Here is a 24,739-nt window from a genome sequence, read left to right on the forward strand (position 1 = left end):
CAGTTATAGTTTTATCTGCTGTCTCTCTGTGTGTTTGGTTTTTCTAGCTTCTTTTAACTAGTAAGGGAAGCAAACCTGTGCCGGACAAGTGTGCCGTGAATAGGCTTGCATCTGTAAGAGTGGAGCTAAAGGAAAGAGATGTCAAACGTTGACAGGCAGTAGTATGTTGTATTCAGCTTTTATTTTAATGTGATTGTCCTTCATATCTTTAATCAATGTAATACAGAAATATTGTGGCGGCAGGCTGCATCCTCTCTGCTCTCATATTAAATTATCCCCCAGATCGAGTCAGATTATAGGCTTAAGTAGACAATCTAATGAAGGTTCAGGAAATAGGATCATATTCTCTAAAATGATCTCAAGTTGTTTGGGCACAGATGTGAAGTGGATATGCTAAAAGTCCAAAAAATTGATTAGTAAGCCAGGTTGGTCAGGAGAAAATAAAAGATGGCATGTGTTAACCAAAAATGATATTTGGTAGAATTAGGACAGGGAGATTAGTTTCTCTAATAAATTCCCCTTTTTAAAACTGGTGTCTGATTGTAATAGTTTCATGTGATATCCTTCACTGTTTATTGCCTACTGGTCTCTTCTCAAGTCTCAATTACTCAATCCTGCTGCATATCTAACATTAACCATGATGGGTCTTTTCACTGTGTTTTAACAGCGGTGAGTTAAATATAAGATTTGTCTTTGGATTTTAATCACAGCTCAGCGTAAATCACGGGGTTATGAATGGAGTGATGTTTGAATCGTTTGGGAGAGGGCAAGCAGGGTTCCAAAAGCTGAAAGTGGCACTTACTTTTCTGAGTGCCATTTTAGCAGCAGCACAGAGAGATATTCCCTATTCATGAGAGAGTGACCTTAGCACACTGTCACTGCTCCCGTGCACCTGCAATGATTTATTGGTTACAGAAAGCTGGGCAGCCGGATGATGCAGCGGCGTTTATGCATGGGGAGGGGGGGGGACACGTGACCATCCTCCTTCAGCTTTTGTCCTTTTCTTTCAACTCGGTCAACAACATCAGAAATGAAAACACACACACACACACAGTCTAACTGTTAAGGGGTGTTTTAAATTGTAAAATATATGCTCAATTCCACCTAAATTCAACCAAGACATGTTGTTTCAATTATAGCTCTACAGTAGGGCAACGTTTAGATCAAAATTAAACATATGTGTATAAATTCTTGTCCAGATACCTGGACAAACTGATACACTGATGAGACTTTGGATACTGTGCATCAAATTCTTGCCTTCTGATGTTGTGCTGGAGCCAGTCTTCCAGTTTGGGGGTGGTCACAGCTCCTAATGCTGCTGTTACCACTGGGATCACTTTAGTCTGCAGGGTTTTGGTCAGTGGTTGTTGATCAATGGTCATGAGAATTTGCATAATTAAGATTAAGGAACTGACCTCCCAGCCCATTTTTCCTTCAGTGGGCTGGTTTCAGTCATTATGCAAATGTACTGTTTATAAGACTGGGGAAACCTGCAGTCAGCTGAGACTGAAGAAGTCACATGGATGAGTGACGAAACGTTTCTCCCACAAAACGCTACGTCCAGATGAACAGAATCAACTTTTTGGAGATTTAGTCTCCAGAGATCTATCACAAGTATAGGCCTCTGGTCCTATGTCTGATTGGTTGAGCAGCATGTCCATAAGATCTTAACCCTGTTCTTCTCAACCACTTCTGTCAGTGTCTCCCATGGACGCTTTAGGACTTTTAGTTCATATGAGCCACAAATATTCCTGTACACTGTCCCAGCTTGCATCTTACACCCTGCTACAATGTGTTGGATAATCTCCGGGGTACCTTTGCACAATCTGCAACCTTGGTTCTGTCTGCTATGGCTACTGAAGCCTCCATGGATCTGATCCTTAGTTTGTTCTTCTACTCGCATGATCAAATACTCTGTGCTGTCCATTAGGCAGGCTTTCTCTAGCGAGTGGTAGGATTTCTTTATGTCAGTCACTTCCTCTGTCTGTCATTGGTACACCCCATGCAGTTTGGTTTTCCACAAAGCCATTCCTCTTCCTGTTCCTGTTATGTCTTCAGCTGCTTGAGACACTCTTGGAGCAGCTCATCTCAGGGGACTATCTTCGTGATGTATTTATGGATGCATCCATATTTCATCCTGAATAGTGGCTCTGACACTCACTAATGCTCGCTCTCCCTCTTTCCATTGTTCATAGAGCCTCAGGGTGTTGGACTTCAGGTGGAGATCTCAGTGCGTTGTGAGGAGTATTCGTGTCTTGATGTCAGTGGCATCTGTCTCCTCCTGTGACCATTTTATTATTATTATTATTTTTGTATTCCAGTTGTGTATCTGCTGATCAGTGGGTCATATATATTGATGGCTTGGATCTTATTCCAGCCATTCAGCTGGCTTCTAAGAACCTGTCTTACCTCCTCGGAAGTATCTGTGCATCCTTATCATGATTCCTCTTGGGTATAGTGTCAAGAATCACATATAACAAAATTATTTCCTTTTGCTTTTCCCTTATATCTTTTAAAATCACATCCGTCCTGCTTTTGTCAGGCTATTTTCAATTCAAAACAAAGACTTCATCAAAGAAAATCAGTTTGTATTTGTGTTAGGAGACAAACGGGAGACAGAAGAAAAGGAAGGGAAAACATCAAAGAAAATAGTGACAGGAAACAGAAACAAAGAAAGATCTGAGCAAATCACACGACACAAAAATGGTGGAGATGACTGCAGATAACACCAGAAATCATAGGAGGAAATACTTATCACAGTCCACGCATAGATACATATGCATGATGACACTAATGTGCATGTGTGTTTTGAGGGGTAATGATGTGTTCAGCAGTGTTTTGGTGTCTCCCACGCAGTAACAGTTGGAGGCCTGTTATCCATGAAGTGTTTTTAAAACTGAAATATTGCATTATCACATTGTAAGAAAAAATATACCCAGTAAAACTTTAAATCAGTCCTCTACTTAGCCTAGCCAGGAGTTTCAGAGAAATACTGGAGCCTGCATAAGAGCAAAATATTAATTACTGCACAGCATCGATCGTGATTAATTCAGGAAATGAGGATTTTTAGATTGTGGCTTACTGCCATTTTTTTTGCCTTCTTGCCTGTAGGACAGCATATTTTAGATAGATTGACCCTATATATATATATATATATATATATATATATATATAAGTAATGTTCAATATCTAATAATAATAATTGCTCTTTCCTTGTTTCCCCTCTAGTCTGATCTCATCCAGACGATACTACTTTGAGATTCTCCACAAGCAGGATGACAAGGGCTCGGATCACGTAGAGGTTGGGGTAAGTGTACCTACCCCGCTTCTGTGGTTTTGCCTCTCTGAGTACATCTTTTTCCTCACAAATACACAAATGTGTATGAAAATTGCTTCAGTTGTCTGGTGAAAACCTTGCCCTTTGACAGGAACATTTCCATTTAGTTTTAACTTGTACCCTGTGTTTAACAGTGTCAGAGTAGTGACTGAATAGATAAAGAATGAAAGGAAATGTTTGAAGCCGAAAGCTAACCTTCACCTCCTTTACTGTGTATTACTTTGCATTTCTTAGTCTTTCAGTGTATTCATCTGTCCACTTTAACTACAACTTTATCCAATACATGCCCAGCTTGTTGGTGCACTGGCTTTTCCTAAAAGGCATAAAGCCTTCACTCACATAAAATCTCTCTAACTGTTCTCTTTCCAGTCCTCCATCTGTCATCACTCTTCAGCTTTTCCTTTCTTTGCATCTTTGCTCTGTGCTTCTTTCACTTTGATTCTGCTCTGCACCATTTCTCACTCACTGGTTTTTTTGCACCTCAGGCGAAGCAAAGAGATGAGTGAGGCTTAATTTCGAGATGAAGTTTCAAACGAGAGCCCATACGCCTCGTGTGAGCTTGTACTTTGAGTAGGAAGGCGGATGATAAAAAGAGATCACTGCTGTGTGCGTATGGAATGAATCTTTTAATAAGCCTCAGGTTATCTTCATCATGGTGACCATTATAAGAGGAAGAACAGCAGCTGTACTCTTGGAGTTGAACTCTTCTTAAATAGAAGTTGGGTTTTTTTTACCCTCAAGGTTAACAATTTGTTTTATTTTTTTGCGCTTCTTTCTCTTTCTGTAGCCTCTGGTTGCTTTCCTCTACTAAATCAATTTTGTTACTTTCTGCATGATTGTATACTTTACTGTCCTGTCATATTTTTAGTTTCTATTTAAAGAAAAAAGGTAATCACTTCCCATTTTGCTAATCATTACCACATTTGCTAGCAATGGCAAACACTAGTACACCAATGTTACCGAATGGTGCTCATAAAGTACAGTATTGTACTCTGATCTCTCCTTTTTTCAGTCTACTGGCAATATTTCACACAAGCAGTTAAGTTATCCATTATTGGCAGGTCACAGTACTATACAGGTTCTGTGGGATGTTTTGGGTCATTGATGTGAGTGTGTTATGAATATGCTGCCACTGAGTTGACAGTGAGAATAGTGGAGAATATTTCAGTTAAATCTGCAGAAATACAGTGTTGTCCTTTTTACTGGGCTACTGACTGCTACTCGTAAATTGAAGAAATATGTGCCTCTGCAAAGGGATCCATCAATGTATAGTGTTATGTATGCATTGTGGAGATATTTTAAGCTTGTTCATTCTTCTAATGTGTTTAGTCCTATTATTCCGCTGTTAAGGACAAGCATGGTGCTGCTTTAAATTAGCTGAGTAATTAATTGCTATTTCCAGGAATCAGGCAGGGGTGTTGTTTAGATAGCATGAGTTGCATCTCCTCACTGTGCTGTCATTTTGTGTCAGACAATGGTGGCAAGCAGGCCGCCGTGCCGTTGCTGCCAGGGGTTCTAACTTAAATGGGGTATAGCCTGATGCAGAACTGTTTCTCCACTTGGCTTTAATTTGATTTTCACAGTCGGGTTTTTTTTCTCCTTTGGCCAAACTTCTGTGAACTGTAAATATACCGCACTAATCCACTGCTTTAAAGAAAGTGGGAAAGGAAAAAAAGTGGACTGTTAAACACTTTAATGGACCTTCATTTATGCCTGCAACAGTTAGCCAACCCTCGCAGTGCACCAAATAATCCCTAGAGGGATGACTGTCATTGCCGCCCAGCGACTGCAGGAATCAACAATATGTTATCCTCATACCTGGCGTAGATCAAAAGGTTGAGGTAACTCCAGCAGCAGGCAGACTCTAGTACAAGAGTAAAAAGAGAATACCCTATCCAAGCAACTATATCATAGCTATTTGCAAGGAGCTATAAAGAAAATCCTATTAGTTTCTCACAGTGTTCTCTAGGGCATTACACATAATTTTTTTTTTTGTTTTATATGAAATGTTAATTACACCATCTTCAAAACATGTATAGTATATGATTTAAAGCTAATCTGCAGAATGCTGTGGCTATGTCTAGTTGTGGTTACCTCTAGCAGCATACAAAGGACAACAGAGACAAGGTTATTTCTTTCTTGATTTCATGTATTAGAGGAGATTAAGTAATGGTATTGACCATTACTTGGAGATCAGCCTACTGCAAAGTGGAAGAAGGGGAACAAAATGGTAATAGAATTAGGCATTAGACGGTAGATGTAGATGATGTAAAATGAAAGTAAAATGAAAGATGAGGAGAAATAAATTTGACCTGAAATATGAAGAAAAAGTAAGAAGAATGTATAAACGGTATGTGCTGAAAGCCCTTATCTGAAGTATTTCTATACTTTATGGCAGCGGTCCCCAACCCCCGGGCCTCGGACCGGTACCGGTCCGTGAGTCGTTTGGTACCGGGCCGCGAGAGTTGAGGCTCAGGTGTGAAATGTTTAAGGTTTTCAGCGTTATTTTGTTATCGTTTTTATCGTTAACTCGGTTTTCCTGGGTCTTTTCACATGTGTTATATATAATAAATCTTCTTTTTTTTGGTACCGGTACTAGTTTTATTTTGTTGTATTTATCTGCGACACCTTAAAGGCCGGTCCGTGAAAATATTGTCGGGCATAAACCGGACCGAAAAAAGGTTGGGGACCGCTGCCTTATGGTATTCTTTCTTAACAGACTTTGCCAGTCATCCACATACAGGTAATGTGACTGTATCTACTAATGAATCAAGGCCACATGGAAATCCATCTCTCTCTTTCCATTTCTTGTTCTTTCTTTTTCTGCCTGTTAGCCAACTACCCATGAGGCTGTCAATGTGGGTTTCTACTAGTAGAAACAATTTAATGAAGCACATAAAAGTTATGCAGGAGCTCAAGATTGTGTGGAGGAATGTATGTGTAGTTGTGTGTATGTGTGGTGTGTCTGGTACACTGTCTTAAGAAGGCCCCTGTGTGTGATTTAACTGTGGAATACATTTCACACCTTGACAAAAATAGCAGATTTACCGTGACCATCCTAGAACAGCATAAGCCCAGGACTCACATAAATCCACTGGAACCCAGGCGCTCATTTGTTAAACAACAGATAGCGTGGATTCACAGCTCTTTCTCCTATGTTCTGTGGGAAGCGGCGATTGTATGGCCAAAGGTGGACTCGTTCCTCTGGGGAATTTATTTCTCTAGTAGCGATTCCTCTGAAGAAATGAGGTGGAGTAAATAGTGAATAATACACAAGCACAATCTGAACGTTCTATTTTGGTTAGAAAATAAGAGAGAAAATCCTTGTTTTGCCTGTGTTGGCATCCTTCCATTTCATTGTGGGTACGATTTAGGGAAAATAGCTGCAGGGAGGTGGAACATAAACAGCATTAGAGACAGGAAGAGACAGGTTCAGAATTCACTATTCGTTCCTCAAGGGGGTGGAAACAACTTTGTGTTTAGGAAGAGCAGGACAATATCTCAAGAGACTGTTAACTTGTTAGAGTAAGTAGACACATTACCAACCCACATTTCAAGTGACTATTTCCTGTGCAATCTGTGCGTACCTGCCTCTGTGTTTTCCTTCAGATAAATGTTTTTTAAAGTGATGGATTTTTTAAATGGAACATGCGATATGACAGATGATTTAGTGAGCAGCAGTTTCATTAACTTTCCTAATTACCATCTGGATCTTTGTCAGTAAAACACAGAACCTTTCCACTCGCCTAATGGAAAACATCTATTGCTAGCACTGTGACAGAATGAAGGAAAGCTTTGGTCATTAAATGCTATGATTGAGAGAAAGAGTCGCAGGGAAAGGAAGAGAAGAAAGTCACGCCTTAATTAGCAATGGCAAGTTTATGGTCAGGCTGGGGTGAGGCATTTCAATGCAGGAATTTAGTGCCCACCAGTTAACACACACGCCCATGTCTGCACACACCCGTCAACCCAAACTCTGCACATTCTGCATTTATTCAGAGGCACAACCATCACACAAGCACATGCAGGCCTCTCAATGTCTGGCTTATGACTTCTCTTCGCCATATAAATCTGCAGTCCAAGCAAACTGTTGCTGCGTGTGTCTTTTCTTACAATTTCTTATTTGAGTTTGGTTTGCAGCTTTCACTCCTTTTTACCATTTCAAATACATTTTAAAGCTTTTTCTTATATCCTTTTTGTCCCATGTGTATATTTACATTTCTCTTTTTAAATAGGACATTAATTTTGAGATTACTGATGTAAATCAAATTAATTTCTTGTTTTGTGTTTTTCCAGCAAATTCAGTACTCTAATAATTGTTATTTGCCTCATTGTGCAAGCCACCATATTGCAATCAGAACACATTTCAGCTTTTGGCATCTTCACTCCAAGAAATCATTTAGTGCATATGAATTTATGGAAAAATTGAGAACATCAATATAATATTTACCACACTGACAGTCTTTAATTGCTTGGGATCATAACACTCCCATGGTATTTGTCTTATTCTCAAGAAGACAGTATGAATGCATGTAAGTACAACTTAAATGATTGCAGGGTGATTCTTGCTCCTTATGAGGATTAAAATTGCACGATGTACATTCCTCTGTGGGAATCGTTTATCTTTCTCATGATTGGGAAAATCGAACTGTATAGCCAATTATTATTCTCACTGTCAGTCTCGTTACTAAAACCTCTGGACAGTCACTTACATGGGGTAAGCTCAGTGGGAATTAAAGCTGTTAGCAGAGCTAATCTTCGTATCTCTCTTCCTGTCTTGTATGTTGACTTTCATCTTGTCATCACCAGAGATGGGCAGTAACGCGTTAACGGTTACTAAAACCGCGATTTTTTTTTGCGAGAATGTCTCACGACAGTGACGTAAGCGAGTGCGCCGTTCGTGACAACAGCTGTGTGCAGATCAACAATGGATAATATATCCAGTGCAGGAGAGAGTATGAGCGTGCAGCGTTTAAAGAGAGACAGAATGTGAAAAAAAAATCCATGAATCCACATGGTAGGATTTGTAAAGAATTTATTCGTAAATTAGGGTGGAAAATAAATATTTGGTCACCTCAAACAAGGAAAATCTCTGGCTCTCACAGACCTGTAACGTCTTCTGTAAGAAGCTTTTCTGTCCCCCACTCGTTACCTGTATGAATGGCACCTGTTTGAACTCATCATCTGTATAAAAGACACCTGTCCACAGCCTCAAACAGTCAGACTCCAAACTCCGCCGTGGCCAAGACCAAAGAGCTTTCGAAGGACACCAGGAAAAGTATTGTAGACCTGCACCAGACTGGGAAGAGTGAATCTACAATAGGCAAGCAGCTTGGTGTGAAAAAATCAACTGTGGGAGCAATCATCAGAAAATGGAAGACATACAAGACCACTGATAATCTCCCTCGATCTGGGGCTCCACGCAAGATCTCATCCCGTGGGGTCAAAATGATCATGAGAACGGTGAGCAAAGATCCCAGAACCACACGGGGGGACCTGGTGAATGACCTGCAGAGAGCTGGGACCAAAGTAACAAAGGTCACCATCAGTAACACACTACAACGGCAGGGAATCAAATCCCGCAGTGCCAGACGTGTTCCGCTGCTGAAGCCGGTGCATGTCCAGGCCCGTCTGAAGTTTGCCAGAGAGCACATGGATGATACAGCAGAGGATTGGGAGAATGTCATGTGGTCAGATGAAACCAAAGTAGAACTTTTTGGTATAAACTCAACTCGTCGTATTTGGAGGAAGAAGAATACTGAGTTGCATCCCAAGAACACCATACCTACTGTGAAGCATGGGGGTGGAAACATCATGCTATGGGGCTGTTTTTCTGCCAGGGAGCACAGCCGTTTATTGACATCTGCAGAAGAACACTGTAACAAAAAATGAAACCTGCGCTATTTAATACATTTCCATGAGACTCGTATTCGTATTAATATTATCATTTTTGGCTTGTTAGCAGCCTGTCAGTCTCAGTGCAGTCGTAGTTGCTATGGCCAAACAGTTGTCTGGCAACAGAAACACAGTCAGGTCAATGAAAGCACCTGTGCTTTGTTCTGGCTTTCATTCAAACTCATAATGAATCGTTACAAATGGTTTGTCAGGTTTATTAATTATCGTCCTAATAGGAAGAATTACGTCTGTTTCTTTTACTTCAGTAATAAAAACCAAGCTTTCTCGTACTATATAAGAACCTGAAAAGAATGCACAGCGTGATTTCAGAGCTATTTTTTCCTAATGGATATAATAGGGCCTGCTTACCACAGCCTTTTTCTTGAGCTGCTTTCGTCTCCATCCATTTATGATTAAATTATAACCCTGGGCAGTTAACAACGGACACATAAAAACAAACAAGCCTTCCTAAGATAATATATTATTTACCATCCTCTATCTCTGTTCTAGCCTTGACCCATTTCTCAGTGCTTTCTGTCTGACAGTTCGACTTGGACAACAATCAATGTATGTTATTGTAACCACTCATATTAGGTAATTTGCATATTTAAACAACAAGTAATTATTTAAAATTGCATGACAAAAAATTGCATGGTGGGATGACAGGTGTTTACTTTAATTACACAAATATTATGTAGAAGTAGTAATGTTTAATAGGCATTGATCTGTAAATAACTGGATATGAGTAACTTTAGCCTATTATATTATATCAGAATAATTATAAGAAACTTAGTTTTAAATAGCATTAATATCACTTTGACCTTCAGATCAATCTTTTGAACTCAAAGAAGAGGTCAGAGGTTTTATACGGTGCTTTTTATATGTTGACAGTACACACCACATTTCTTTTAATGTCTAAGTTAGAAGGTTTTTAATCAATTTTCAACCAATAAATCATTGAGTTAATCTTGAAGACCTTGTTCGATGTAAACCAAATTTTCATGGATTGTTTATGTGACTCCATTCTACACCTCTACAAAGTTTTATCAGAATACATGTAAAACGAGCTATTGTATTTATAGGCAGAATGATGCCTATGAATACAAATTCTACCAAAAACATTAAATCCTTGGTGGAGCTAAGATTTGCAAATCTCATAAACCAATATTTAATTTACAATAGAACATAGAAAACATATCAGTTTAAAACATTTTACTACTTCATGAAAAATGTTAGCTCATTTGGAGTTTGGTGACAGAAACATGTCTACACACCCCCAACTCTGGAACAAGGGGCAAAGGAAAGCTGGAAAGGGAAACTGTGCTCAAAACAGCTGGAGGAACATTTTGCAGATGATTAGGTTAACTGGCAACAGGTCTGGTTAAGGCACCATCAGTGCTGAAAGTTATATACAGGTTTTAGAGCAGCATATACTCCAATCAAGACTGCTTTTTTCTTTAGGGAAGTCCTTGCATATTTCAGCAAGACGCTGCTAAACTGAATAGTCCAACTGTTACAAGAGAATGGCTTTGTAGTAGATGAGTGCCGAACTGGCTTTGCGTGCATTCAAGAATACATCATGAAATAAAAAATTATAACAAAGAAGACCCAGGACTGCTGAGCAGCAAAAAGAATGGGATAACATTCATCCTCCAACAGTCCAGCAAACTGGTCTGCTAAGTTCTTACAAACTGTTGTTAACAGAAAAGAGGATTAAACATAGTAGTAATCTTTTTTTTTAGGTATGTTGCCACCATCAAATTTAAGTGAGCTAATATTTTTTAAATTTACAAATTTCATATGCTTTCTGTGTTTGTTGTGAATGATATATGGGTTCATAAGATTTGCATATCATTACATTTTGTGTTTATTTTACACGTCATCCCAACTTTTTTGGAATTGGGGTTGCAAATAACATCAGGGTAGCGCCGCTCTCTTCTTGCCTTTTCCCCTAAGGCAGGCTTCATCAGGCTTGTTAACATCTGTCTTGTTCTGCTGTGTACGACATGGAGAAAACAAGAGATGAGCTATACAAAGAACACAATGAACCTCTCTGTCCTCAGTCGAACAAATGGAAATTGACAACCTTTTAAATGTACCAAGGTGAGCTAGTACTAGCATAAAAGTCATTATTCGCAAGAATAAATCAAACAAATAAAGTGCTTAATTTCTGTTAATTTTATTTGACCACAAATCTCAAGTGGTTTGTATGTAAACTTGAAGCGGTCAGTTATTTTCATTATGTCATTTCTACTTATGTGTCACATTAACAAAACAACTTTTTATCGATAGAGCGTTGGGCTCTGGTGCAACTGATTGAATTAAGGTAACAAATACAGCAGCCAGCAGTCAGTCTTCTCAGAAGCAATAAACTCCTAATCGTTGAATGATAAAAACAAATAACAAAAGCTGCGTGTGTTATTCGGTTTGGTATCAAACCATACACTAAGAAGGATTAAAACCCTCTTTTGATCATCAGATTGAAAACAGAATCAAACCTTTATATATCAGTTGGTGGTCTAGCCTGTGTGAAACAACACTGCCTGTTGTTCATTGTCATTTTGTTTCCACTGTTGGTACTTTTTATTATTTCCCCTTGGATATTGATTTTTTTCTCCCCCTTTCTTTTGAACTTGCAGGGCTAGTGAGCGCACCTCTGCTTTTTCCTGCTGTTTCCTGTCAAAAGTGTTTTAAAGTAAACACACCTGTACACACAAGACACACTACATTTACGCTTTCATAAAAGATGCTGTGTGTCTCCACACATGCACACGCACACTCGCTGGGTTGGAGGAATTCATTAGCAAATATATGAGGTCAGCCAATGAACAGAAGTTCACATATTTAGAAAATGGGCCCTGCAGGAGCACAAGTGTTGTGTGCATCATCTTCACTTAAGGCTGATGACACATCAGCGGTGCTGTGCTCCACTGAGCTCTGGAAAGGGTTGTGTTGACATTCTTCCTAAACGCACTGCTGAAACACGCTCCGAGCCACAAGTCAAAGCATCAACTGTCATTGTCTCTCATTTTAAATTTCACAACATCTTTCGCTTGCAGCTTTGACCTGTAAAGCTGAGCCATTTTGAGTTGCATTTCTTTGGCGAAAACAAACGGGTCTGTTTTTTTGTTGTTTTTCATTATACATTCCAGAAATGCAGCTACGCAGTTACAGCCTACAGTGAAACAAAGTGGCGAGACGCAGAAAAAGAGCTCCAAAATAAGACTGTGACATGTGATTAAAAGTAATGCGAAAAAGGAAGTAAACCTTGAAATAGGATTGATTCATGTATTTTTTAGTGTTGAATGGATGATCACTCGAGTTTTGCTGTGTGTTCTGGCGTGTAAGAATAACAGAAAGGTTGGCTGCATTTTACACTGAATATGTGGTGTCCACTTTTTTTTTTTTTTGTCCCTCCTGGAGTTGGGTTGTGGAGCCTTCTGGCTTGACCTTGAAGACGATCACCCTGAAATGACAGCAAGATAGTGAAGCCTTTGCTGGCCTGCTGGGCCACCCCCTGGTGCTTTTCTGCATGATGTTACCCTGTGTCCTTATTTATTGTTCTTTAATGCACTACATGCACTTCTGCGGTTATGTGTGTTTCTGAAACAATGCTTTATTGGCGTGTATCATTTGCATACAGTATACAGTGCCGTGAAAAAGCATTTTCTGCCTTTCTGATTTTGTACTTTTTGTATATATGTCACATTTAAAAGTTTTAGATCCACAACATATTTTAATAATAGATAAATATGGTTTAAAATGGAGCACTGTAACAAAAAATAATTTCCCCCAGGGATCAATAAAGTATTCTGATTCTGATTCTGATATAACCCGAAGAAATACAAAGTGCTGTTTTTAAATGGTGATTTTATGTTTTAAGGGAAAAAAATATTCAACCCTCTAGTGTGTCTGAATTAAAACACTTGTGCAAAGGAGAGTGGGCTGAAAACGTCTCCACAGCCTTGTGAAAGACTCATCGGTAGTTATCGTAAATGCTTGATGCTTGCAGTTCAAAGGTAGCAGAACCAGTTATTAGGTTAAAGTGATAAATGGTAAATGGACTGGTGCTTATATGCACTTTTCTACTCAATTTGAGCACTCGAAGTGCTTTCTTACTCCAAATCTCATTCACACAAATGCTTTTTTTTTTCTATGCCTAAGCACTTTTAACTTTCACGCTCTCAGAGGCAACTTGGGGTTCTGCATCCTGCCCGAGGATACGTCAACATCCAGGTTCTAGGAGCCAACTTTATTTCAAAGAGTTTTTATTTATCTGGGTTAATTTTGCCAAATATGTGACAAATAGCCAGAAAAAAAGGAACCAATACGGTAGAGGGAGAAACACTGTTTCGCAGCACTGTAGATGTTGTAAATGCCTTTCTAATTTCAGAATTTGGTGCTACACTCAGCGCTTCATTTGTGAGAAAATGCCCTAAAATCCAAAACAGCGTGCATGTTTTTATGCCGTGCATACACTGGGGGCATTTGCATAAGCCTGAGGAGGGTGTTTATATTTGTATTCTCAAGCTGAGGGTTGGAAAATGACCTGTCTCCTGTGATTATATCCTTGGTAACTAGAAGTGACGAGGTAATTGTGAAATCTATTTAAAAGAATTGTAGCTTGCCTCTCTGTCTCTTTCTCATCCCCTTTTTATTTCTCTCTCTCGCTGCTGTTTTCAGGTCATTACTACATCGTTTTTATACACCTACTCATCCCCGTCTTATCCATACAGCCATGTTGTCTCTTTGTTCATGGTCTATTTTCTTTGTTTGTCATTTTCCTCTTGTTTCCTTTCCTTGCGTACACCTTTTGTAAGGATGTATATGTCCTACATTCTTTATTCTGTTTCCTCTTCTGTCTTCAACTATGTGTGTTTATAGAAAAACCCTGCTTCAGATCGATCCTGTGATGTTGTTAAGATCAATAACACAGAGTGTCACAGCTCAGGCAGCAAAGACTGATGGACGATTTCTGCTCGCCGTATACTTTGAACATGTTGGCATTTAGTTTTCTCGCTCAGTCCCTTTTCTCTCACTCTCTGCTCTCACACACAGTGGCGTCCGTTCCTGCCTGGTCTGAAATATGAAGTGATAGACTCGGCCTACATCTCCCTCTACACAGGTAAGAGCAATTCATCAAATTTGTGTCATCTTGTCGTGGAATCTAATAATTTCATGATTAATTTTTTGTATTTATTGGCATTTACACACTGGACTTTGTTAATAGAAAATCTGCTGAAAATGCTCAGCTGAGAGCTTGCCAAAAGGAAAGGCTCAATCATGCCATAGAAACAACCTATTTAAACCAAAATGTTCTTCTGTGGGTTCACTGCAGATGTCAGTTTGAGAACACAGCATGTATTCCCTACGTGCGGCTAAAGAGAAGTTTCAGGATCTAATAGATGATCTATTTTCTTCCATAGGTGTCATTCTTAGCAGAAATGAGAACACTATCTCCAGAGTAGATGTCTAACCTTTATAGCTCCAAGAATAGTAATGTGTCACAAAGATTCAGCATCGTTAACAGGGGGAAATGCCAGCTGCACAGAAAATGATGTGTGGAGTTGTCATCTTGGGCAAAGCTGCAGTGTTATGTGGATGCATGCCAAATCCTGTCTTCTTGTTTATGACAAGCTGTGACAGAGAGGAATGAAGCCTCGTACCATATATGAGGTCACCTGCTGGATTCGAGCATTACCATCTCCTCATCTGTCTCCCGTCCTCCACCCATCCATCCCTTCTCCTCCCTCATGTCACTCTGCCTCCCTCAGTTGTTTTTTCCATTCACTCACTCTGGAAATTATTTAATAATCCTTCCTGTTTGAGCAAAAACATGCATCTCTTTGCTCTGGGACACCAGTTAAAGTTGTAGGACTTTGATTCTGCAATCAGTGTTGCATTGTATAAGTGGAATACTTGCACATAAATTTAGAGGTATTTTGTTATGTACCTGAAAAACTATCCCAAGCTATTTTTATGTCTTTCATTGTGCCACGCTTCCCTCTGCTCATGCAAGTGTTTTTCTGTCTATAGTTTCAAAATAAATTCTTACTGGCACAACCTGAATTGGAAGCTCCATTTGTGTAATAATGCCACAGATAATTTAAGTGAAAAAACACCAAAGATGCAGTCAACTTAGTTGCTATAAATGTGTAAAGTTAAACAAGCATTTTTTTCTTTGGTTTCCTTTGTTTTTGTTGCAAAGATCCATCTCAATATCTCTGCTGCACATAAATGAATGCTGTGGTTTTGATGATAATACAAATATATGAAAAATGATGCAATTTTTTCACAGGAAGAAAAAGGGGTTCCATTATTTTGCTGATCAACGAGCCCATTAGTCAACATTTGCAAGACTTGTGTGTAGTAAAAACCAGCAGTGTGATCAACAGATATCTTATTGTTTGGGAAAAAAAGAGAGAAAGATGGTGGACACAATTCACCCTCGTGAGGATAAAAATTCTGCTGACCACCCTGTTAATTATAAAGCACTTCTCCCATCAGGCATTGCCACTGACATGCCATTAATCACGCGTGCGCTCTCCTCCTACCCTGTTATCGATTGGTATAATTATGACTCGGCTCTGTTCTGCTTTTGTTTGCTTCAACTTTTTTCTGATCCTTCACTTCAGCTTTTGTTAGGGTTCTCCTCCTCTTCCTCTGCTTCCTTTGTGCCATCTCCCCTCTGCTTCTCCTTCTGTCTCTTCCTTCCTCAGTCGCCACCTCGTCATAGATGGTAGCGATTTTGCTGTAATTGTGGCCCAAATCATATCTTCTTTTAAACATTAAATATCAAATTTGTCCATTGTGAGGAGCATAAAAAAGGAAATGAGATAAAGAGTCTTCCTCTTTTCCGCTGACTCTAACTTAATGTCTCTTCACTGCTTTTTTTCCAGATGAGTCCAATCTGAAGATGAACAGTGTGGACCACATCCCTCAGACCTTGGCCAGTCACATCCGTCTCCCAGAGGGGAGACAGCCTCAGGGTCTGGAGGGAGGCCGTACCATCCTGCATGGAGCTGATATGCTGAAGCCGGATCCCAGGGACACCTTCTATAGCAGTAAATCTGCCATTCATCATTTCAGGCTGTCCTCTTTCTCTGTCTTCATCCTGATTTTCTGGCCTGTCGTTTTCTCTAAATGCCTGATTGTCTGGCTCGATTGTCTGCAGTTGTCATCTTAGCTGTATTCAGACTGTAATTTCATCCAGTAGGCTGTGTTCCATTTTTTCTGGATTTTCCTGCTTTTTTTCATCACTCACCTATCTGACTCTTAGATTTTTATTTATTCATTTATTTAAGTGTTCTATACACACATTGGTTTGGCCTAGTTGTTGAATAACTGCCTGCCTCTTCCTGTCACTCTCTGTCTCTTCTCAGCCCCTATGATTGATCCCTCTCGACTGGAAAACGTTCTTCCGGCCTGTCTTTACTCTCCAACCTATGTAGTCAAAGATTTCCCCATTGCCAGATACCAGGGCCTGCAGTTCGTAAGTCACTTTCCATCTGGGTCACAAAAAGAGTGACGCTTTTGTTCGAATCAGCTTTTATTTTTCGACAGTCAGCTGTTGCTAAAAGTAGACTAGCGGGGTCATCAGAAATGTGACCAGATATGGTAGTGGCCCTTAAAAAGTATTCCCAGTGTAATATCCCGATCAACTGCGCAGCAAACAGAGAAACAGAGAAGCTACATCTGTGCTGATTTGGATATCGCCACTGCATCTCTCCCTTTGTGTCAAGCACAGCATAAACAAAGTAAGTGGAGGGCAGTGTTGAGCACTGCTCCCCCCTTTAGGGCAGCACAGGTTACTGCAACATCTGCAAAGATGAACGATAACTGGTATGAGAGAGAGATGCAAGTTACACAGCAAATCCATTTCAGATTAGACAAGAATGACCTTAACAAAATGCAGCATTATATAAAGTGACTGGTTGTAATTAAACACTGTCACAAAGTGCACATAGTTTAACCTAACTTTTCCTCCTGTCACTGTTTTCTGGGGCGATTGCATTTTTGATTGACATGTCTCTGTTTATCAGGTCTATCTGTCTTTCGTCTACCCTAATGACTTCACGCGCCTCACCCACATGGAACGAGAAAACAAGTGTTTCTACAGAGAGTCCCCTATCTACTTGGAGAAGTAAGGGCATTATTACTTTTATCTCTTAGGGAGGTATGGGAACATTTGTCTTTGTCTTGTATATATGAGCGCGTACACTGATTATGCAGAATAAGTGTTCAAGTGTCTGTGAATCTGATGGCAGTGATTCATGTGACCCCTCACTAAGAGATTAAGTGTATTATGCTGCAAGGCACATCGAAACTTCAACCTTCTGTTAATGCATGTGGCCGTGTGTGTGTGTGTGCCTGTGCTGCCTCTTGTTTTGTCTGCCAGGTTTGGTTTCTACAAATATATGAAGATGGATGAGGAAGAAGATGACAGGCCGTTCTTCTTCCCGAACCCAGATGGTAACTAATAATGAGCAAACACATGCACCCACCTGCACACGTACAGACTCTCATTCAACTTTAAGTCTCTTTCGTGTCCCCAGATTTCCTAGAGGAGGAGGAGGTGGTAGATACAGAGGATGAGGCAGAGATTGTTGGCACACAGTCACCCAAGAAGCCCTCTTATCCAAGCCAGACCAGCCATACTTCAAATCCCTCCTATCGGCAATCAAAGTCTGAGCCCACACCAGCTGGCCGAGACAAGGAGAAAGAGAAGGAGGATCCTAATGATGAAGAAGATGAGGGCCCAGTCAACAGTATCATACAGCACAGAGAAAGGAGGCGTTTTCCTCGCAGAGACAGACAGATGGATAGGGATTTGGACAGAGACTGGGGGAGAGATCATACAAGGGAGAATATGAGAAAAGACACGGGGAAGAGACTGGAAAACATCGAAGCAAGGGTTCTTCAGCCTGATATCGAAAGCGTGGTTAGGGGTCGCTCTCTGTCCTGGGTCCACACTGATTCTGCAGAACTAGACCCTGCCAGGAAAGGCGGAGGAACAGGTGGCGGAGAAGACAGGGGAGTTGACACACGGACTAAACTCAGCAAGTCTTCTCTTCTCTTTCCCCAAAAGTCGTCCCTCTCTGCCCTTGCTAGCCGAGCCAGGCAGATCCTCAGCAACTCTGCACATGGCAACAACCTCCACGATAGGCTTCCCGGGAGCAAAAAAGAGAAGAGGGAGGAGAACAAGATCTACATCACCAGGCCCAAGCCTGCAAGGGAGAGAGAGAAGGAGAGGGAGCAGCGGCGAGAGAGGAGGGACGAGAGGGCATCTCGCCACCCTAGAGAGGTTTTCCCAGGAGTCTTTTTGTATCAGACTGGAAAGACCACCAGGCTGGTAAACCTGGGTGCCAGGAGACGTGGTGGGGGAGGCGTAACAGGAAGTAGGAGTCTGATTAGTGCGCCTCAGCTCTGGCCTAACCCCCCTATAAAAGAAGGTAAGGCTTCTCCTCACAATGGAAGCACCAACACACACAATGAAAGTGTGGTAAAGTCTTCTAACAAGGCAACAGGGGCAAGACAGCCAGAGAAAAGCAAAAGCAAAGGAGAGCACCGGGATTTAAAGACTACTATCATGGCTGACCCACCCAGTAAAGAACACCACCTAATCGAACCGTCCTCTCACCGCGGTCCCCCTCATCCCTCTGTTACCCCACCAAGATTAAACTTTACAGACAACACAATCCAAGGTCAATCACGGGTTACTTCTTACCTGCGAACCTCAGAGATTACAGAGTCCCAGCAGCAGCCAGACCCCAACCCTCCAGATATCGACCAAGAAACAAACCACTCTAATCCTGATCCCGACCCCGAGCCAGAGCCAGAGGAGGGTGAAATGTCAGATTACAGCTACGAGGAGGTGGAGGCTCGGCCAGGTTGGGCAGAGGAGAGCATTAACTGGCAGAGGACTTTCTCGGTCAATCCGATGGACTTTGAGCTTCTGCGCTCTGACTGGAATGACTTGCGCTGTAATGTGTCTGGGAACCTGCAGCTAGCAGAGAGCGAGGTGGTGGACGTGCTGGCACAGTACATGGAGAAACTCAATGAGCACAATGGGGGGTAAGCATGGCAAAATGAAATAAAACAGACAAGGTCTATGTTTCCCTGCATCCTTGTTAGTTTAGGTGTGGTACTTATGCTAATCGTTATATAAAGCAAAAGGTAATTTTGCTGCAACATATTGCTCATGTCCTGGTGCTTTGAAGTCTTGCTCTCAGTCTTCAGTATGCTGATTACAATTTTCTTCAGTAGTTCTTGCAAAGCTCGATGTTATTTGTGTGAAGTAGCTTCTCTGTTGTTATTTTCATCATCCATGCTAAATTCAATGTGCCACAGATAATGAGAATCAGCTTTTTTGAAGTGGTTTGTACACACAAACAATAATTAATCCACTTGTGCCAATGATGTAAAACGTTGTATTCTATATGTGCAACCTCTCTGTGTATTTTCAATATTTTCTGTCTGTCTGCCCTAGGATCTACACCCTGTTGCGAATTATCAACGTTGAAAAGCGGCGTGACTCGGCAAGAGGGAACCGGTACCTCGTGGAGCTGGAGCTTATGGAGAGAGGACGTAGCGTGGTACGCCTTTCAGAATACATTTACCTGCTGCTACACCGCAGCAAGCAGGGGGAGGAAAGTTTAGAGAACACAGACTCTGCCCCTGCCTCAGCACCAGCTTCGGCCCTCTCCACTGCCACTCCCAGCCTCACCACCCCACCGCCTCCTCCTCCTCCCACCAAGTCGTCTGGCCGAGCAGCAGCAACACCCTGGAGCACTGCATATGCTAAGCCCCTGCTATGCCAGCCAGTCATGCTCCAATGGAGGAAAGATGTCATGGTACACTTTGTGGTCCCAGGTGAGTCAAAAGTTAATCCAGGGCAGATTCAGCATCCTTCAGATGAATAATTTATTTGCCTATACTTTCTTTGTTTTCTCAACTTGCTGTCCTTTTGCCTTTGGTATTACTGTTCTTCAGTAAAAAACCAGGCTCGCTGGGTGCAGCAGTTCATCTCTGACATGGAAAATCTTCACCGGCAGACAAAAGATGACAATTTCAGCATCATCATTGTGGATTTTGAGAGCGAAGATATGGACGTGGAGCAGGCACTTCGAGAGAGCAGTGTGCCAAGGTGTGTGCATGCGACACGAGGAGCTGTGTGCTGTGACTTTTAATATTTTGAAGGCTGCCGCGCTTTATATATATTTGTGTTTTGGCAGATATGAGTATCTTAGGAGAGAAGGCAACTTTGAGCGCTCGGCAGGACTGCAGATGGGAGTGGACACTATTGAGGTCAGTGAAACAAGCACACATAGAGAAGACGACAATATGTGAGCTGGCAGGCAAAAGCCACTCACTGAAGGTCAGACGCTTGCACAGACCACATGACCTTTACTGGCTGATGGACAGGCAGAAAGAACACTCATGCATAATGAATGCATCACAGCGAGGTTGGTCTGTCATGGACTGTGGATCTCACCCTTATCTCCAAGCCTCCTACTGCCTTCCTTGGCTCTCTCGCACAGAGTCCAGCTGTGGCTGACAGGGAATTCCTTAGACAGATAGCCGCATATCCTCTGTCATATGTATGCCATAGCTGTCACATCCACTCCCTCTCACAGGTTATTTGTGTGCATGTGCCCTTACACCATTCTGTGGCTGTCTCTGTCTCGCACACATGCATACCCACCCATGGGAGAATGGAGCAGCTGGAAGTCTGGACAGACGTTGATCCGTCAGTTGACTGTCAGTGCTGTCATGGTGGGATGACACGACTGTCACTCATATCTAAATGACCTATGGGCTGTTGACGTGACGACAACCCACTCATGCCGAGCACAGACCTAAAGAGAGCTTCTGCTCTCGTTAATCCTAAAAGCCCATGTAAAAAGCGGTAAAGCGCATGTGAACATCCGCTTGTCTTGCACCAGCTTACACACACAAAAATCAGACACTTCTTTTGCCCAGTTGAAGGAAGGATTTTGATATCATTTGGATGTAGCAAACATACTTGAGCATTTCTTTGCATTTTCTCCCACAGGACAGCCACAGCATCGTATTCCTGTGTGACCTGCACATCCATTTCCCTCTCAACATCTTGGAAAGCATCAGGAAGCACTGCGTGGAGGGACGCCTTGCTTTTGCTCCCATTGTCATGAGACTCAGCTGTGGTAGTTCACCACAGGAGCCTGATGGTAACACACAAAAAATACACGTGTTACATATTAACAAAGGCTTAGTTTGAAGGGGCACTGAAACTCATTCCCCAGTTACGGTGATATATGTGATTTTTATTTTATATGTGTAGTAAATACACTTTTTGAAGTACAATCATGTATAGGCATCAGATTTTCCTGTTGCTGCACCATCAAACTGTATGACTCAGTGCTTTTCTTTTGTCTCTAAGGTTACTGGGAGGTAAACGGCTTTGGTCTGTTTGGAATTTATAAATCAGATTTTGATAAAATTGGAGGGATGAACACAGAAGAGTTCAAAGACCGCTGGGGTGGAGAGGATTGGGAACTGTTGGACAGGTAGCTCTGCAACATAAACACTCTCAAAGCATGTATGACACAGAGTGAACAAACTAGTGAACATCTAATTTAACCTCAAAAGCTGTGTAAAAGCAGTGCATGTTGTAAAAAATGTCCCTGTGTTTTGTAAAAGTTTATATTATTAGTGAAAGTGCAGCTCAGGAAGGGAAGATCACAAGAAGCTTTAAAAAGCTGAACATTTATGTTTATAGTGATCAGGAAATTATCTTTTAAATTGTAATTTTTCAATGTTAGTCCTTTAATCTGCGTTGTGGCAGAGGAAATTATAGCTGTAGCAATTTCAAAACTTGAGCTAAAGAAACCGAAGATTATTATGTATTCATGCGGTATCAGAATAACACAATTTTCTGACTTGGAAAAAAAAAGACCTTACCTGACTTAAAAGAAGTAATTTAAAGCAAGGACACAGCTATCAACGTGTTGTTTAAACGCTCAAGGTAATAAAATACAGCGTACCTTCATTCTAATGTTCATGTTGTTCATGTCCAAATTCTCATTTAGAAGTACACGAACACATGAAAATCAGGGTTATCAGCTTATATGCAGGGTTATCTTTTAGTGTAGAAGTGTATTTGCAATATGATCTGAGACAAAAAATGAAACTTCTCTCTGTCTCTCTCGTTCGTTAGGGTCCTGCAGAACGGTTTGGAAGTAGAAAGACTACGCTTGAGGAACTTCTTTCACTACTACCACTCCAAGAGAGGCATGTGGAATGCCCAAAACAAAAAAACTCCCAAGGGATAGCGCAGCCTGTTGGTCAGAGGATCCTAAACCTACCTGCAGACCCACTGTGTGTGTGAGAGAGAGACCTGTCGGAGCTCGCTCACTGCCTGAATTCTGCCTTTTCGAAACAGGCTCCTTTCAGGGACTCCTCGGACCCTGTTGTGTATTTGTCTGTACGAGGAAACTGATTCCAAATTTGAAATTTGGAGGCGTGCTTTTTACGCAGACGGACCTGAGTCATCACTTTGCCTCACTGACTGAACTACTGTACAGAGAGAAGAGTTATTTTTATTCTCCTTTTCTCTGTCCTTTTTGGTGCAATGTTTTCAGACAGACTGGAAAGCAGAGAGCGTGTGTGTTTGTATGTGTGGGTATGTATATATAGGTGTGTGGGTGTGTTGCCATGACGGAAAGCACCCCTTTTTTTTTTTCTAACACGGAGATGTGGAGACAACCTAAGATCTTTTTGCTAACATGCTCTCACGCGGGAGCCTAATAGAATGTGTGTCAACGTGTTCATCAGGCGATTCAGACGCAGGGTTGTAGCTCAAGTAGAGGAACACTTTGTTTGATAAAGCAGTACATCAACTTCTACCTGTTAAATATCATTGACTAGAATGACTGAGGTGCTGAACTCCTCTTTGTATCTGATATTATAAACCACAGAAAGTTTTCCGTTCAGAAAAAGCCCTTTCTCAAACAGATACATCCCTTTCTGCCCCTCTTTCTCCTTCTGTATCACCTTTATTTTATTCCTTTCTTTATCCTTTTCCTTGTCATGCTAACTTGTGTGTTTGTATCTGTTTGTAATATTATTTTATAATGTCAATTTTAAAATAGAGCATTTATAATAATGCAAGCTATTGGTTATGACTTGATTTGTTTTAAGTGATGAGGGGGTTTTTCTTCTTTTTTTTTAACAAGGGACTTTTATTTATCTGGATTAAGCATGTGCTTACATTTGGCATGCTATTCCTGTTCAATAACACTGAATTTGTGAGCATTTCAGATCTACTGACAGATTTTTTTGTTTGCAAACTTCATTTCTCGTATTAAAATCCCACAGAGACGGGGAATGCTTGGCTGTCGAAAATACAGATACTCTTCTGTTTGAGCTTGTTTTAAGCGCTAACAGAAGGGAGACCAGTTCATGTGTGGGACACAGTGGTGCAAGGCATGGCTGTTTCACAAATGTGTGCCTTTATCAGGGTTTGGCTGCAGGCAGTTTTTAAGCTACTTTAATGACTGACGAGGGCCGAGACAAGCAGAAATACAACGGTATTTATCAGCAGGCTGTAAAGTCAGTGTAAATTCAGATATACTGTAAAAAGAGGAAAATAATATTCTCTTTAAAGGATCATAGAAGTGTCACTGTTTATTGTATTATCTCAAAAGAAAGGACATGTTTGATTGAGGTTTTAGTGATACGAAGTGTTCACTGGTGAGATAGAAGGAGAATCGTTAAGAATGACTACTGAGTGGGAACAGAGGGTGTGATAAAGAGTCACTGGCAGCTGCAGTCCAGTAGGACCCCACCTGTTCCCATTATTTTGGCTGGAGGCCGGGCTCCTAATGCCTTCTGTTTATGCAACATGGCACTTATATTGAGGAAGAGTGGCTGGAGGGCTCTTGGCTGGACATGTATATGGATGAACACTAACGATCTGTTATTGACTATATGATTGTCAAAATGCCCTCTAGACCTTTTTTGCCTCTACAGAAAAAAAGGTCTACACTGTACATAATTTTGCATTCACATGGGACTATTTAAAATAAAGGAAACACATTAATATAAGAATATATATATATATATAGATATATATATATATATGAAACATTTACAAAATGAAAAATAAGTATACATTCCGAGGTAATTTCTGTGAAATTGTTTTGTAGAGAAAAGGTTTTAAGAATGTATTGTACTTTTATTTTCATTTGTTGTTTCTTTGTTTGTTTTTTGTTTTTGCAAATAAACTTTTATCCTTACATCTGGATAATATTTTAGTTTTTTTGTTGTGCGTTTATTTATGTTTTTGGAACCCTGGTCTCAATACAGAAAAAGTGACACAAAAGTAAAATAAAAATGTTATTTGTTTTTCTGACCACACGGTGGTGCTCGTCCCACACGGGCCGTGAAGTGGTAAAATGGAGACATGGAAATAACATTGCTCAACATATTTTGAGCAGAGGTAGGGTGATTCATTGCCAGAGAAAT

At 40.9% G+C, this 24,739-nt stretch overlaps 1 protein-coding gene across 1 annotated transcript in view; it reads left to right on the forward strand.

Moving 5' to 3' along the window:
• The window catches only part of b4galnt4a (beta-1,4-N-acetyl-galactosaminyl transferase 4a), a 149,046-nt gene extending 124,536 nt beyond the window's left edge, over positions 1-24,510 (forward strand). Inside the window, exons 8-20 of the mRNA XM_004563378.5 lie at positions 3,229-3,307; positions 14,291-14,357; positions 16,132-16,296; positions 16,615-16,724; positions 17,275-17,375; positions 17,631-17,704; positions 17,788-19,306; positions 19,722-20,104; positions 20,225-20,378; positions 20,467-20,539; positions 21,288-21,441; positions 21,654-21,780; positions 22,431-24,510. Of these exons, the coding sequence (XP_004563435.2) occupies positions 3,229-3,307; positions 14,291-14,357; positions 16,132-16,296; positions 16,615-16,724; positions 17,275-17,375; positions 17,631-17,704; positions 17,788-19,306; positions 19,722-20,104; positions 20,225-20,378; positions 20,467-20,539; positions 21,288-21,441; positions 21,654-21,780; positions 22,431-22,545 (3,121 nt within the window). The 3' untranslated portion in view covers positions 22,546-24,510. The remainder of the gene's footprint in view (positions 1-3,228; positions 3,308-14,290; positions 14,358-16,131; positions 16,297-16,614; positions 16,725-17,274; positions 17,376-17,630; positions 17,705-17,787; positions 19,307-19,721; positions 20,105-20,224; positions 20,379-20,466; positions 20,540-21,287; positions 21,442-21,653; positions 21,781-22,430) is intronic.
• Positions 24,511-24,739: the final 229 nt, after the last annotated feature.

This window comes from Maylandia zebra, linkage group LG7, assembly GCF_041146795.1.
Source record: "Maylandia zebra isolate NMK-2024a linkage group LG7, Mzebra_GT3a, whole genome shotgun sequence".
NCBI classification, from domain to species: Eukaryota; Metazoa; Chordata; class Actinopteri; order Cichliformes; family Cichlidae; genus Maylandia; species Maylandia zebra.